A 17,597-nucleotide genomic window follows, 5' to 3' on the forward strand; every position below is an offset into this window, starting at 1 on the left:
GAGCGGCTGGGCCCGTGAGCCATGGCCGCTGAGCCTGCGCGTCCGGAGCCTGTCCTCCGCAACGGGAGAGGCCGCAGCAGAGGGAGGCCCGCATACCACAAAAAAAAAAAAAAAAAAAAAAAAAAAGCGCCATCTGATCATCAAGTGAGTGAGGGTAGATCCAGAAGAGAGGAGAACCAAGGAATGGGCCCTAGAACACTCCAGTGTTAGTGAAGAAAGGGAAAGACCAGCCATGGAGACTGAGAAGAAGGGACTAGCAAAGCAGGAAAAAAAATCAGGAGGATATGTTGTCCAAGAAACCAAAGATGAGGGAGAGAAAAACAGACAAATGAAGCTGGTAAATTAGTAAGACAATGACTGAGAATCAATATTTCCCCATTTTCCTTGCTACTACCTTGATCCAGGTCCCAACTACTCTTTCCTTCCTTCCAATATTTCCCAAACCACTCTGAAGATCACCATTAAGCATATATTTCTAGAAAACCTCCCTTGATGTATTCCTCTTATGCTTAGGAGGTCTTACCATGAGTCTAGGAACCAGTTCCTGGCCTGGCTTTTGAAGTTATTGTGAATGTGAACTCCGTGTTCCTTTGCAACTTACCTTCTGTTCTCTCCATTTTAAACTCAGTGCTCCAGACAGCCCATGTGTCTTGCAGGCTTTACTTCTCCTTGGTTCTGGGTCTTAACCTTGGAGGTATTTCCCTCTAAAAGATTGCCCTTGAACTAGTTCCTTGATTCATACAAATCCTTCAAAGTATACCTCAAGTTGTTTCTTCCCATAGAGCATTACCTGCTTTTTGATATTCCTTCAGGGTGTTAAAGATAGTGCAGCTCTCATAGCTGGTTCCCAATGCCATCAACAGCATCCCATGAGTGTGTATAAGATTCTTAAGAGTCTTTTAAAAAATCTATTTCTTTATCTATTTAATAAAATGAATAACATCTGGATTCCTTCTCACTTAACTTGGAAGAGTGGATATTTACATCTTAAATTTCTATTTTCCCTCTCTTCTGGTATCTGCTGTTAGCTCCTAGGTATAAAATTTCATTAAGAGCAAGTTTCTATTTCAAGTTTACATCTATGAAATGAAGGTAATTTGCATGCTCAGGTAATGTTGGAATTCCTGGGAGACTGGAGAATGAGAAGATGTGCTATACCAATCACAAGACCTTGGTAAATGGATTGTAACCTCCGACTCTCTAGAAACACTAACTGCAGATGATCATTTTGACAGATAAATTCATGAAATTGAAACATTATGTATACTTGGGTAACTGCTTCATTGATGAAATGGAAATAACTGCTTTATTTCAAATAGGGCTTGGGCATTAAAATTAAAAGGCAGGCATATGGGACACAAAGATATTACAAAGTTAATGTTTCAGAAAGGCCATTGACCAACTCTACAGGTACTGAATTGCTTTTGCATTACAAAAATAGTTTTCTATTGATATGTTCTGTGTTTTAAAAAAGATATACACAGCTTTTGAAATTACTTTCCTTATTCATTCTAGGATCAAAAGACCAAGAGTACCACTGGATTAATTCCTTCTTTATCTTCCAGCAATTGGTTTATAGGCCAGTCCGTGCCTTATATTCTAGTAAAACTTAAAATTTTATAACCAGCCACATACGTTCTCCCTTTCTTATCATAGGGTCTTTTGGGAACTGACCCATCCATAAGTGTAGGGCAATGAAATATAGCCTATATTTTTCACCATGAACAAAAAGTAAATTAATTCTCTCAGTATCCACTGGGAGCCCAGTATGTACCAGCATTGTGCAAGACTCTGATGCATCTTGATGAATAAAGTCTGAAGTCTGGAAGAATAGAAATATTGAGAAAAGAGTCTACAAAGAAATTGTTAAAATCAGTTCCAGAATTTCCTGAACTTTCCAATATACAAATAATTCAATGACATACCTGAATTGACAATAACCTCCATTCTGACCAAGAGTCAACTCTTGGTAGACTGTGGCAACAGAAGTGAAAGAACAAAAATAACAAATATAAAATACGTAATTTGAATACCCCACTGTAGCACCTTCTCAGATTTTCTTCCTTTGCTTCCACTGTGAACCCATGGCAGTGTTATCATTATGTTGCGGAATGGTCAGTACTCAATGTTACCTCTCCTTTAACCCGTCACCCAAAGAGAACATAACCGTAACATTGTGTTAATGGAAGTAAATTATAAAATATACAAATAGGGCTTCCCTGGTGGCGCAGTGGTTGAGAGTCCGCCTGCCGATGCAGGGGACACGGGTTCGTGCCCCGGTCCGGGAGGATCCCACGTGCCGCGGAGCGGCTGGGCCCGTGAGCCATGGCCGCTGGGCCTGCGCGTCTGGAGCCTGTGCTCCGCAATGGGAGAGGCCACAGCAGTGAGAGGCCCGCCCACTGCAAAAAAATAAAAATAAAAAAAAAATAAAATAAAATATACAAATAAATTTAAAAAGTTGAAAGAGAAGAGTGTGAATAATCCACAGATTAAACACTAAATAATTAAATACTTGACAGCAGGCTATACTTGTAGGACTAGACCCTTTTGGTATAATTTTATAAATATACAATAAATTTGTGTCAGAATTTCTTAGTGTATATCATTGCCAGAACTCTAGAGTAAGAAAAGAATGGTTTACATTAAATTTATTTTGTAAGCTGCTGAATATTTTCTTAGCCAATATAAGATATGATGTAGTATTCACACACCAAAGTGAATATATTTCACTTAGATTACTTCATAAGATAATTTTTTTTCCTCTCTGTTAAATGATAAGGAGCGTGCTACACTGTACAGGACAATTACTTATAGCCTATATTGAATATGATCCAGGTTCTAAATGTCTTCCATATTTTTTGCTCATATGCCCTCTTAATGCCCTGACATAGTAATAGACTATAATAGCGAACTCATAAAATGCAAGAGCCTTCGAAAGACATTTCCTTAACTCTTCAACTAACTGGCTGGAAAGTTAATGTGACTTCTCAGATTATTAACATTGTAACTGATAACACAAGGTAACACATTTGCAATTTGGAAATGCTTTAGGGAAAAATATATACCTAATGAACACAAAATATCTGAGTGCAGAAAAGAGTGATTTCATTTTTTAAAATAATAATCTCCGAACAGCTTTGAATTATTGATGATTCATTAGTTGACAACCTGAAGTTAATGATTAATTCCCTAAACCTGAGGGTGACTGATTCAAATGAGCTGTATAATAAACACTGTTAATGTCTACTAAAATGTATTTAAAATCAACTAAGAATATGTTCTCACTGCTTTGGTGATTAAAAATTATAAGCTTGGTTTTATTCCAAAATAAAGTATAAATGGAATGCCTTTTGCTGGGCATGGGTTTTCAGTAAGCAGAAAAAGAAAAAAACAAAACAGAAAAACCATATGGCATTCTCTTCTCTCTGTAGCCCCCAAATCCCACACTTCTTCCTTCCCTCCTCCTTGTCTTCCTGCCTTCCTTCTCATACATGTGGTTTATTGGATATGGGTGCAAATGACTCATTTTAGTTCCATATATCTTGTTCAAAGATAATATAATGGCTCAGAAAGGCATACTGGCATAATTTTCATGGCAGAGTTGCATAGTTAATAAATCAAACACAGGAAATCAAGCTATAAAATAAGTATTGAAAATTCTTGTTCCAAACTCTGTGCCTTCTCTAACGTCAACCCCTAGTATATCACCCCATGACCTCACACGCACTTCTAAGATGTGATGAAGCATTCAAACTACATTTTCTGCCCGAAATTTTAGATACTTTTCTCTTTACCAGTCCTAATAAACCCAAAATCTATTCATTGGATTTTGAATGTATGTTTTTAAAAAATGATTTTTCAAAAAGTTTGGTTTGATTTTAATTGATGGTGATACTGGGAATGAACAGTCCTGGATTCAAGTCTTGCCTCTGCCATGACCTTGTGTGTTCCACTGTGTGTCAGCTCGCATGTCCTTATTGTTTCTTGATTCCAGATTGGCATGTTTCTATTAGCAAGTATTCTATCATTTGTACCACAAATATGGTGACCTTGTCTAGATTGTAAAGCATTGCACTGCCAACAAAATCTCTACATTTAATTTGTAGAGTATACATGGTCTTGGAGACACAGTCTATACTCTTCAGTGATGAGAAAGAACTAGAGAATTATTAGAAGTCTCAAACTATTCAATGGTGAATTAATAGGGGAAGAGACAAAAATAAAGTAATTTTCTTAATCATTTCTGGTATAAAACAAGTGCTGGATCAACCAGTAGCAGAGGGAAACAATAGAAAGAGTATATGTAAAGTTTAAGACTGTGGGGATAGCCAAACTGAAGTGAGAATGACAAGATCCTATGTGCAGAGGTTTCCTATATCTTCTTTATGACTTATTTTCTCTTTTCTTATACTGTCAGCAAATAACAAACATAAATGTAAATAAGTTTACCAGAGATGTGTTTCAAGAATAGGAATTGACTTATCTTAACATGTAAAGGTTGAGTGACCTAATTCTGTCATGTTAGCCCTATTCTTGGGCAGACCTGATTTTTATTATTAAAAAAAATTTTTTTTAATTGAAGTATAGTTCATTTACAATATTGTGTTAGTTTCAGGTGTATAGCAAAGTGACTCAGATATATATATATTTTTTCAGATTCTTTTCCATTATAGGTTATTACAAGATATTGAATATAGTTCCCAGTGCTATACAGTAGGTCCTTGTTTATTTTATATATAGTAGTGTGTATCTGTTAATCCCAAACCCCTAATTTGTCCTCCCCGCCTTCCTCTTTGGTAACCATAAGTTTTCTATGTCTGTTTCTCTTTTGTAAATAAATTAATAGATTTCACATATAAGTGATATCATATAACATTTGCTTTCTCTGACTTACTTCAGTTAGTATGATATTCTCTAGGTTCATCCATGTTGCTGCAAATGGCAATATTTCATTCTTTGATTTTTAAATGACTATTTCAAGATGACATCTACTATTGAGTAAAAGGCACTTCAGTGAAGTGGGCCTTTTTTCCCTGGTGTTATTATCCTGGGAGAAAGAGCATATAGAGAGAAACCAACTGAATTATTTCAGTTTGAATTCAGATCACAAAGGACTTAAATCATCAAATGGGGATCATATATCAAGTTTATGTACCCTATTATTGACATAAGGTCTAAAACAGGATTACATAGAAGGTCGGGGAAGGGTAACAGGGCAATTCATTGAAAGTAAGAGACAGAATAATCTGTGTATGGCTCTTACGGTTCCTACTTAGGGAACAAATGATTAAGATCTTTGAACAATCTAAATACCATAGCAGTTGAATATATACCACCGGGAAGGTCATCGTTTTAATATTTAAAATGCTATAAGTAAAATTTTTGTAAACTGGCAGATTTTTTTTTTTTTTTTTTTTTTTTTTTTTTGTGGTATGCGGGCCTCCCTCTGCTGTGACCTCTCCCGTTGCGGAGCACAGGTTCCGGACGCGCAGGCTCAGCGGCCATGGCCCACGGGCCCAGCCGCTCCGCGGCATGTGGGATCCTCCCAGACCGGGGCGCGAACCCGGTTCCCCTGCATCGGCAGGCGGACGCGCAACCACTGCGCCACCAGGGAAGCCCTGGACCTAGCTCTTTAACCCAATAGAAGCAAAATTAAAAAGCCAGAGCACCCAATGCAGATGCTAGGGTATCAAGCACCTTCAGTAGAATGTATCTGAAAGTTTGAAAAATGGTACTTTGAACAGAAATGTATTTTATTCAAAAAATAATAGAAATGTATGAAGAACACACACTTGTATTAAGACTGAAGGTTTATTAAATGCTTTATCGTAAAATATGAAGCCCACTCCATTACAATACACAGGCTTGACGTTCTAACAAGTAACACTGTGCCTCAGTCCAAGGAAGCTCGTGATGCTAATACAAGGTGGAATTGTGGGGAGCTACAAATACAAAGATATCTTCCTTCTCCTCTTCCACAACAACTGCAATACTGATGTTCAGAAATGTGTATGCATTGGGAAAAACTTGTAAAATTTCCTGAGTATTCCGTTAAACAATTTTTAAAAATTAGGTTACCTTAATGGAAAACATGAAAATTTTCTGATGGAAAATCCATTTTAATATTTATTATCTTCAGTAACTGAGAACCACAATCCAAAATATTTATTACACCATAAGAAAGTCTTTGGAGTTATCATAAGGCTTTCTAGCATAAGGTAAATTTCAAGGCAATGTATCAAGGACTAAATTTTCTTCAACCACCAACTTAGTGATATGCAAAGATAAAAGAAATGTCAAGGTTAGCTGATTATCTTCCAAATAACAGGATCTAAAAAATATTGGGGGAAAACAAGGATGTGGGAGTGAGTGGATATTAGATGATAAGAGAGACGGCTAGGAAAAGGTACTGAGACTAGTTAGCATTAACTAGCATGTATTTTCATTCATTAGTCAATCTTTTCTTCATATATATAATTATTTAAAGATAGCACTTCTAAACACTAAATTGGTTCATTCATTTTTCAAGTCTGTTGCAAAGAAATTTTGATTCTGAATATCTAAGTTATAGCTGAGCATTTTGATATTTACCCTTAAGAATATCTGGCATTCTCAGCCATGGCTCTTGAATACATGGTTTCTTAATAAAATATCACTAAGATAGAACTGATGTTGAAAAAAATACTACCTACCTAGAGCTCAGGGTACTAGTCACAACCAAACTCAACCAATTCTTGTCAATTAGCTACTCAGAACTAAGCCAATTTAACCAATTCACATTATTTAGCTTGCACAAAAGCCAGATCTTTTTCCTTTTAAATAATTTAACCAATCCTATATAAAAGCAATTTTTCAGAAAATGACACCTAAGATTTGCATTGAATTTGGCACTTCTAGTCTATACTTTGGCACCCTGCCTTTTCTAAACTGGACATTTTGCTCTATGAATATGACCATCAGTGAAAGAATTTTAAAGAATAGGAACTTTAATTTGGATGGAAGTATTTTGTATTCATATTAATGAAGAGCCCATGCTTTCAAGGGAACGGAAAAAAATAAATTCATATGTAGTAATATAGAGTACTGCAATCCTAAGTAATCCAAACATATAACCATCTCCATTACAGAATTAAGCAGCCAGGTCTAATACACTACAAACCATTTGATTAAAAAGGCTTATAACCAAGGCTTTAACAAGGGAACACTGGTGAAAATAGGTTTAGAATATATAGCCTCGTAAAATAAGATATTTTTTCAACATTAAAACCTTGTTTCAGAAGTTCCCCGCTTCAAGTTGTTACTCAAAAACTCATCATGTTCAAAACTCAAATTATTGTGAGATCTTGAAATCATAAGAAGCTTCTCCTTATTGGTAAAGTCTTTCTTGATTGCAGCTTGGGGTACAAGCAGCCTCTCCATCGGGTCCTCTTTGTTCTCTAGTTTCATGTATCCTTTGCTGTTGCTTCGATCCAACCGAGGCCAACTTGGATGTTTCCGTTGTTCTGCCTGAACGGTTAAGGTGGAGTGACCCCGGTCTAAGTCTAAGGATTTCGAGTGTGACGAGAGCAAATGCAAGGATGTGTTGGACCCAAACGGTCTCCTAGCATCCCCAGGAGACAAGAGCTGTCCAGCCCCAGGTCCAAGGGCCACAGAGGACATGTACTGACTTGACAGTGACTCCCCAACGGAATTATTCCTTGGGAGCATCATACTGACTGGCTGGAAGGACTGACTGGTATTAGGCAAAGGGACCATAAGGGAGTCCATTGACAAATTCCTCGACCTACTCTTGAGGTTATCAGCATCCTCAGTGATGTTGTCTATACTGGGCTCATCAATAACGCAATTATTAAGTTTGATCACAGGCAATGTAAAAGTACTGATGGACGATGACACAATTGACTTGGTTTCACATTTCTTAGGGCCACTGGTCTTATCGTCAGTTGTCTGGGAAGGAGGTGGATAGAGGCCACAAACAGAGTTAGAGCTGTCAGAGAGCAAAGGTGGCATAAGATGTCCAAAACTCTTACTTTCATTTCTCACCAGCTCGTCCTCCTCAACAGAGCTGTCCATCCGAAAACTGCTCCTAAAACCTGAAAAAGAAGCAATGGTATTTGCTGCCAGTCTTGAGGCACAGGAGTTCCCATTCTGTTTTACTTCCGTTTCCCCCATTAAACCAGGGTAGATGCCATTCATATGCTTCTGCTCCTTGATTCTTAGCGTGTGGATGTCAATGACTGTGGAATAGATATCCCTCATGTGTATGACTTTCGTTTCTTTGTCACGGTTCTCGTGAAGAATGGCGTTAGCACAAATGAAAATGAAAATGCCAATCCCCATTGTGAAAGGGCCAAGCATTTTCATGTTATCAGAATGCAAATGCTGCTCAAAGAAGCGAACCACCACACCACCTTGGCTCCGGATGACCTGAGTTTCGTTTGTTGACAATGTCGTCTCAGCATCGATAAAACGTTCTTTTTGAGGCCAATATCCAAGGACTGCCATTGCGATTCCTACAATGGAGATAAGGACTCCTAAAATGAGGAAGAAACCAGATGGGGAATAAAGCCGGATTTTGCCGCGAACAACCACGACATCGGCCCGAGGTCGACGCCTGACCGGTTTCTTCTCCTGGGCAGCAGGCGACGGGCTGAGGTTGACATGATGCTGCGATCTGGCAGAGTCTTGCCTCTTCAAGGCGGCCAGGCCAGTTATCACTCCACCAGTTGCTATCATAGTTCAGTCTTTTATTCTGAAAAGAAGAGAAAAAGATGACAATCTAAGTATGTTCTAAGGTATGCACAGAAGTTCAGCAATTGTTTATATAAGACGTTATGGAAAAACCCGAACGAACATTTTGGCCAACGCTGTATAGTGTTGTTATTGTTTCATGTAATGCAATGGGGCCGAGGAATAAGTCTTTAATTTGGGTAGAAGTTTTGTTTATTGACTAATGTAAAATTCTGGAGATTTCCTTTTTTGGCTGAATTAGTGTTTCTATTATTAATGAAATGTGAGCTCAAGGTATATTTTACTTAAATAATTTTATCACTTATTATATAAAACGGTTCCTTGGTCACAAGATACACATATTCTCTGTCTCTGTCTCTCTCTCTCTGTCTCTGTCTCTCTCTCTCTCTCTCTCTCACACACACACATCATCCTTTCTTATCTGTTATTTTAAAGAAACAGACAAATCCAGAACACTTAATAGGCCCCAAACAAACTCTAGATTTACAAACAGAATACATTCCAGCAACTCACAGTTCTAAGACCATTCTTGTGAAAGTCACCAATGAACTCTTACGTACCACGTTTAATTTCTCCTGCTCAATTCTCATCTTCCTCACTTCTCTCTTTCCATGGATATCACCTGACCCTTCCTTTCTTGAAACTCTCTCTTGTCCAGCTTTTTATGATACTAAGTCTTCTGCCTCTTCCCTGACCTCACTGACTATTTCGATTTTGGCTCATTTCTCTCACCTAAAAGTAGGCCACCTTCCCCTCCAGTGTCCTGTCCTTGGCCATCTTCTCTTTAGGCTCCCCCTTGGTATTCATTTTCCCTCCCATGCTTTCCACCATTTCCTTTAAGCTAATGAGTCCCAAGTCTGTATTTCAAACTGTAGCCTGAGTTTCAATTTCACATCTCCAGCTCTCCACTGGGGAACATATATATGTACATTCATGCTCCTCTAGCAAAGCTGAACTCACCTTCCATCCCACAACACACAGAGCTGGACTCACCTTCTACCCATACTACTTGACTTGTCTGACTTTTTCAATGCTCTCAGTTCTCAGGCTTGACTCTCCATAGCTATCTTTAACTCCTCCCTTCCTTCTTCTTCTCATCTTCCAATCAGGTTCCAACTCCTAGAAATTTTCACTATAGAATGTCTCTCAATTCTACCCCTTCATTCCAGTCCTGCTCTTCCCAGCCTAGTGCAGGTCTTATGAACTCTTACTAGACCATTACAATAACTTCCCAACTGGTCTTCCAAACTCCATTTCTCTTCCTCCACAATCAAGCTTACATGCTGAAGGCAGATTAATTATCCTAAAATACAATTCTGAAGTTGTTTAAAGAGTGGAAGAATGGATAAAATATTCCCCACTACCTACCAAAGTTTTAATCTGGGATTTGAAACCCATGAATTCAACTACTGAATTTAGCTTCATCTCCAACTGCTCTCTTTCATTTACAAAAACTAAAACGCAAACATATTGCCTGTACTCCATACCATACTATTTCTGAGACTCCGTTAATAATGTTTCATCTGTCTAGATCCCCCTTTTCACATATTTCACATATTATCATCTGGCTAATCACTGAAGCTGATATTCCACTTCCATTATAAAGCCTTCTCTGACTCACTAAGCAAACTCCAACACGAGTTCATTCCTCAGAGCATTTTAGCAAGTGTTCTGTGGCACTCACCAGATTATAATGTCTTAGTTCTTCCACTTGTGGTCAAACATCAAGTTCAATCCACATTTTTATTATCAGAAATATTTAATATAATACCTTACACATAGCTAGTGTCAAGAGATATTTGCTAAAATGCTCAGTAAGGGAGTAATACTTTTCCTGAGATTTGCTGTATAATCATAATATTACTATACTAACTTTCCTAGTTAAAAATTTGAACAAATTTAATACCAAAACAAAAAGCAACATTTTGTGACTTGGTAAAATATTTGTCATTATTTGTGATGAATAGCTCTCAAGCTGCCAAATCTGGCTGGTAGAAAACAGAGAATATTTTAAGACCCACAAGGTCTCTGGCAAATTTCTGAGAGGGTTGCTTCATGGCATCAAATTCTGTCTTGCAAAATCAAGCTCTCTTTTGAATTTCTATTTATGATTTTTGAATTGTCCTTAAATAACAGGGTCACGGATGGTATCTATAGTTTTAGCTAGCTGAACTGGCTGGTGAGTAAATCCAGCCTTCGATGGAATTGTAAATTAGATTAAAGTAGTTGAATATTGGAAGAACAAACCATATTATAACCCATAGCTCTAGTCTGTGACATTTATCAAAGTGTACATACCATAGCTTAGAACCTTTCCCAAACCTTGGCTAAAACAAAGCTTAGTGTCAACCTACGTTTTCTTGAACCAAAAACAGTTTTGAGCTCTTGAAAAAATGCTTAGATTACATAGGAGCCATCTAACTCAATTATTTCCATAATGGCAGGGTAAGAATTTGTCTAAACTCTTTCTGAATAGAATGAAAACAAAGGCAAAAGACTCGCATCTGGTTTAAAAGCAACCTCGGTGAATTCCCATTCCACACACATTCCTAGTCCTCCCCAACTTGGGAAAACATTTTCTGCTAGTGATGCCATTTTCTATTCCTGAAGCTGATAGAGGAAAAGGGGCTGGAAGAGAAAAAAAATAGTTTGAGAGATACAGATGAGGAGAGAAGGTGGAAAAGTGCAGTGAGTGACTGGGCTCTTTTGTTAGCAAAAAAAGCCAGTCAGAAGAGACAGGAAGGGCTTCCCTGGTGGCGCAGTGGTTGAGAGTCCGCCTGCCGATGCAGGGGACACGGGTTCGTGCCCCGGTCCCAGAAGATCCCACAAGCCGCGGAGCGGCTGGGCCCGTGAGCCATGGCCGCTGAGCCTGCGCGTCCGGAGCCTGTGCTCCGCAATGGGAGAGGCCACAACAGTGAGAGGCCCGCGTACTGCAAAAAAAAAAAAAAAGAAGAGACAGGAAGAAAAAGCAAGGGCCGTTTAAGAGTGTGATCGAAGGGAGGAAAGATTCCTGGAGGAGTTTATAAATCGAGATGAGAATGAGGGGGAGACGGAGGCTCACACAGCTTCTTCAGCCAGTCTGCCCTGGCCAGCCGGACAGGGGCACCAACACGCCCAAGGATCGGCAAGCTCAGGGTGGGTGTCAGTATCCTCCCTCGATTCCAATCAAGGCAATTCAACACTAAGTGAGCCTCTTTGGGGATTCAGGACCCCAAACTGACCCTGAGTTGGGAAAGCAAAAGCACGCAAACTCAGTCCCTGCTTCAAAGAGCTTGAAAGCTAATGAAGGGGCTCATACACCTACATAAAACATCATGTGGTAACCCCTAGAATAAAAGTTTCAATCAGGGAGGACCTTTACAGCAGGCTTCATGCAGGCAAGAGCATTCTAACATTTACCACAGTAAAAAAATCAAGTGAATGGCACTTCGGGTAAGGTCAAGAAAAAGAAAGGCTGGGGAACAGAGCCCTGCCCAGCCTTTGGCACACAGCGCGGCACTGAGGGAGGGAACCAGGCAAGGCTAAAGAGGAAGGGGAGGGCCAGGTCGTGGGAGGGAACAGGAGTCATTCCCGAACGATTGAATGCTACACTCACACTCAATGGAGTTGGAGGAAGATGCAAAACACGGTTGTTGTCTTCTTAGGAAAATTAATCTCAACTTGTAGATGAAAGCGGTAATGAGGGACTGATCTTGGGAAATAACATGAGGATGCTAAAGGCAGTTTTGCAATAAGAAACTTAGTGAAACTCTAAAACCTAGAGGCAGTGAATGCACAGGCCTCAGCATCTTCAAACTGCAATGTCAGCTTGGTCCAATGTGTTCAGTACATGCAAAAACAGCTTAAGTCTACTTCTTTATTTTTATTATTATTATTTTTTGTGTGGTACGCGGGCCTCCCACTGTTGTGGCCTCTCCCGTTGCGGAGCACAGGCTCCGGACGCGCAGGCTGGCCTCTCACTGTTGTGGCCTCTCCCTTTGCAGAGCACAGGCTCCGGACGCGCAGGCCCAGTGGCCATGGTCCACGGGCCCAGCCGCTCCGCGGCATGTGGGATCTTCCTGGACCGGGGCACGAACCCGTGTCTCCTGCATCGGCAGGCGGATTCTCAACCACTGCGCCACCAGGGAAGCCCTACTTCTTTATTTATGCTGCAAAGCCACATCTCTTCCATCCTACACTTTTACGACTTTTTTTTTTTTGCTGGTGGTGAAGGGATTGGAGTATAGGGACCCCGTTAACTATAGTTTTCTTATGGTAACAAATCATAGCATCCTTCTGAGTTTTAATAATAACAATAACAATAATAGTAATAATAGCTAACAGTGCTCATAGTCAGGCACCACTCGAAGTGTTTTAGGTATTAGAACATATGTATTCTCACAGCAATTCTGGAGGTGGACACAATCATTGTGATCATTATGATCTCTATTTTGCAGGTGAGAAAACTGAGGCTCAGAGAGTTTAGGTGACTTGCCTAAGGTCACACAGCTCAGAGGTGGCTCCAGAGCTTATGCTCTTACAGAATTTGAGATGGCGATGGGCCTCTAAATTTGCTTTTGCTTGAGGTCTTCTTTCCCTGTCCGTTTTCTTATTTTGATTCCTGTTTCTGCCAGAACACCAGACCCTAAAGAATGCTTTGTGCCTTTAAAACTTGACTATGAACCAAATGACTTCCATTTCCATTTCATGGGGAGTAGATGAGGGTGAAGACCCGTCCTTGGGCGAGCACTGGCCTCTCACATCTGTCTAGATCATCTTCAGCATATGAAGGTGCAGACTCAGAACAGACCACTCTCCACCCCGACTCCCCTCCTTACTCTACCATCCTGGATAGGGTAGGGCTGGGGCTTATTTCCTCAAAAATCCAAGTGAAGAATTTTTCTACACTGAATTTCATTTTGTTAACTTGGGCACAGAGTTTTTGTTTATCAGTCTCTCTGGATCCAAGGCTTCACCCAAACCTCTGAAACTTGAAGAAAGCCCTGTGGTATTCCCCTAGAGACCTCCTCCTAGGTGGACATTGTTAATTTATGTAAATATTCATTCATGTAATCAGTAAAAACTGATATCTGGTACTGTAGTAGATATAGGGCTCAAAATATGTGTCCTGACCTAAAGAATATAATGATTAGCAGCTATTTTTTTGAGGAGGTCATTCAACTAGCCTAACAAGAGGGTCAGCTACACTCAGTGTTTCCATATTCTCCGAACAGATATCACGATTTTGTCAAATGCCAAGCTAAAAGACAGATATTCTTCTGTTAACAACACAAAACAAAAAAAAATTAGTTCGGGTTAACTTTTAGCTACATATCAATCGTCCTACTTTTCATTCTCAGTGTTCATAAATCAGCTAAAATTTTTCTAGCAACAGCTATAAAGATCAGCAGCTTAAATTTCGCACAACACACCTGCTTCTTCACTGTGCAAACCAGGATCCTGTTGGGCTATCTCCAGGCCTTTGCCATCGTACCCACTCATCGTAGAGCTCAAAAATCATCAGTAGGAATTCAATTTCATTTGCTACCTTTCTCACTACAGACGCAGACTCTTGCATTCTTTCAAGCACACTTAACATCTACTCATCTACCTTGGGCTCATCTCCCCTCTGGCCCATGTTTATTCTACACCTTTCAGCTGAAAGCTCTTTCTCCTTGACTAGGAGGATTTCTGCCTGTGTATCACGTATCAACAGTACACCATCCCATGTGTCAGGTTTATCCTCTCCTATTCTTGCTCTGATTATACTTCTAAAAGCCTTATTGTTGTTGTCCTTCACCCTTTTTACAAGTTTAAGCACATTCTGGAATTCGCTTTTCACAGCCCTAATCCATACAAGTTTTTAATATTCACAGCCCCATGGAAGTTTATTCCTGTACACTTAAGTCTTCTTCTGACAACACTGACCTACTATTCTGACCACACGTGAGCCTGTTATACACCAGATGTAATTCCAAATGCATTCACATGCTCATATCTAAGGTAATGGTAAGTAAATAGACTTGCAGAGTTGAAAGCTTTAGAAGACTTTGAATCCAGACATTCATTTTAGCCAGCTAAAACCAGGAATGTTGTCTATGATCTAACAATGAATTAGCAGAAAGAATAGGATTGGAATTTAAGTTTTCAGACTCCCAGGCCAATGTTCATTCTTGGTTAGACATTCCTCTTTGTATTATTTTTCATGCTATCTTCCAATGCCTCGCTCAGTGCCTGGAATGTAGTTAAGCGCTCAGCAAGTTTATTTGTTGACTGTGAACTGCCTTGATGAAGGCTTGACTATGACTGAAATATGCTAGTCACTAGGGACACAAAGATAATAACACCCGATCCTTGATTTCAAGGAGTATGGGGTCCAGTGGGAAAGCAGTCAAAGTACACGTTTAAAGTAGAATGAATGAATTGCTCTGATGGAGCTATACTAGAGAATGCTCTTCTACACTATCTGGAGGAATCAAGGGAAGCTTCCAAGAAACAGCAGCAGGTCATGGAGACCTGGTGCATCAGTAGGAGTTTGCCATGCAGATTCTAAGTCATTCTCGTTCCTCACTGTTTCACAAGAGTCCTCGCCCTACAGTTTTTCTTCATCTTCTCAGCTGAAGTGTGCCTATTATTTTAAATATATTTGATATTGTCTTACGTATACTTTGAATTTTTATTCTAATCTCGAGGTTTAAAAAGTTGCCAGACAGTGAGGCTATCTGCCAAAAGGAAGTGAAAATTAATCTATGTCTTCAGGACCAAACAAAAGCATTATATTAAAACCCCATGTGGTATACACAGATGTGACAGATGGAAACATTTTCTGTTCAAGCTAGAACAGTTTTAGGACTTTCTTCCCTGTAGAGACATTTTAAACTTTTAGAGGAGGATTTCTAATCTATATCTTTACCAGAGTTGAAAGAGAAAATGCCTATGGGTGACAGCTCAATCATATTAAAGTTTAAAAAATAAGAATAGAATAGAAATCATTTTTTAATGGGTAGCATAATGGTTTTGCACATGGGCCTTGAAATCAGAAAGACGGGGGTTCACACCCTTGCTTCATCACTTGATAGCCATGCAACCTTGGGCATGTTGTTTTAAACTTTTCTCCTCTCAGTTCCTTCATGTATAAAATGGCAAAACCCGTCTTTAATACAGAGGATACAGTACACTGGGGGCAGAAGACCTGGGGGGACTTGAATCCCTGCACACCACTTAACAGCCATCCTTGAAAAACTGGCTCAACCTTTGGAGCCTCAGTTTCTTCATCTGTAAAATGAGGATAGTACCAATAAGGTTGTTGTAAAGCAAAGGAAATGATAAATGCAAAGCACAGCTCAGTGTCTGGGAACTAAGGTCTACCTCAGTGATGTCAGCTGTGTCTGATTTTGAGGTCTTCTTGAGGATAAAATGAAGCATATAAAGTGTTCACTATAGTGTTGATTACAGTAATTTCTCAATAAACAATAGCTATTAACACTTCATTGTTTATTATTATTAACACTTTCATTGCTCAGGTAGGCAAACTAAAAATATATTTTAATATATTGAGTTAAATAATTAATGACGGGTCACTGTACATGGGAAGGAAATTGTGACTGCAAGTTTGTCCTGGGATTTAGAGTCAAAAACTAGCTGAGTGGCGTCTGTGTATTTTAGTGGCAGAAGCATTAATAATTTGGTGGTTGCAAAGAAGAGTTGAGTGTATGTAAGAGAGAGACAGGTGGGAAATATGTTACAGAAAGAATAAAGCATGATTTTCTTTTCAATTCATTCTATTTGTTGAGATTTGGAGACTTGTCTCTGTCAAAAAGTAATAGCAATAATAAAAACAAGGTAGAAAAACCCAAACCAGTTCATCTGATATTTTTACTTAGTGATGCAATTAAATCATATGCCTGAGTAATCTGATGAATTCTGCAAGCACCATTCTGTTTCCATTGGGACACTTGGACATAAAACAGATTGAAAATGAAGAATATGGGTTGGGGATATGAGAACTAGAGAAGATGCTGAAAGGGTGACATAAAGTGAAAATTTACAAAATGTGAATTTTGTGACAAAAAGTTTAAGCTATGATTTTATGTACATTCTGAAGACCTTTGCTGGCCTACCATGGAGAGAACGGTTTCTTAATACTTTGTATAGCTCTACTTCCACACGAATGCTAGAACTAAAGGGAAATACAGAATTTTTTTATAATTAGCAGCATGATACCCAGTCATTAAAGATAAAATATCATTTTATGGTCAAGTACCTCCTAAACATGCAGAAAATGCTAGGAATGGAAAATGCACTTGGAAATCTATACATGTTTTTTGTTACCGATGCTTTCATAACCTGCCAGCCTGACAAACTGTAAAATATGGGCCTAAACCAATTATGAGCTGTGTAACAATGACGTGGAACAATTTCTTTCCAAGGGCTAAAAGCCAGGAAGCCCATGGAACACAAAAATCTTCAGGAGGCCAAATAACAGATTCATAACGAGCTGTTAGAAAAAACTCTGCTGAGAGCCCTTGGGAGACATTTTCCGCAGGAACAGAAGAAATCAGAACCTCTTTCTCCAAAGTAGAAATATACTCCCCACCCTGGATCCCAATTCTTCAAATCTGCACAAGTCCTTAGAAGGACTGTCACACTCCCTGTTCACTTTGTTTCCTGACAGGAAGTCGACTTGAAATTGGTGTAAAGAAGCTATCACTAAAGAAGTCACAAATTTACTAAGATGCAGGAAATTAGCTGAGATATTCCTGCATAAAGAGCTGAAGTAGTTAAAATCACAAATTGGACTTTTTATATAGATCCCTCCTCTGCAGGAGAGCATATTTCGTAACTTCACTTACAGGTAGGGTGACCAT

General features: G+C 39.2%; 1 protein-coding gene across 4 annotated transcripts in view; it reads right to left on the bottom strand.

Annotated features, from left to right (window-relative positions):
- Positions 1-6,208: 6,208 nt before the first annotated feature.
- Positions 6,209-17,597, bottom strand: part of TMEM200A (transmembrane protein 200A) — a 69,256-nt gene continuing 57,867 nt past the window's right edge. For all 4 annotated transcript variants that reach the window (XM_007109782.3, XM_028494449.1, XM_055087510.1 and 1 more), the window contains one exon: positions 6,209-8,752. In XM_007109782.3, the coding sequence (XP_007109844.1) occupies positions 7,261-8,736 (1,476 nt within the window). In that variant the 5' untranslated portion in view covers positions 8,737-8,752 and the 3' untranslated portion in view covers positions 6,209-7,260. The remainder of the gene's footprint in view (positions 8,753-17,597) is intronic.

The sequence above is a fragment of the Physeter macrocephalus genome, chromosome 10 (assembly GCF_002837175.3).
Source record: "Physeter macrocephalus isolate SW-GA chromosome 10, ASM283717v5, whole genome shotgun sequence".
Taxonomy (NCBI): domain Eukaryota; kingdom Metazoa; phylum Chordata; class Mammalia; order Artiodactyla; family Physeteridae; genus Physeter; species Physeter macrocephalus.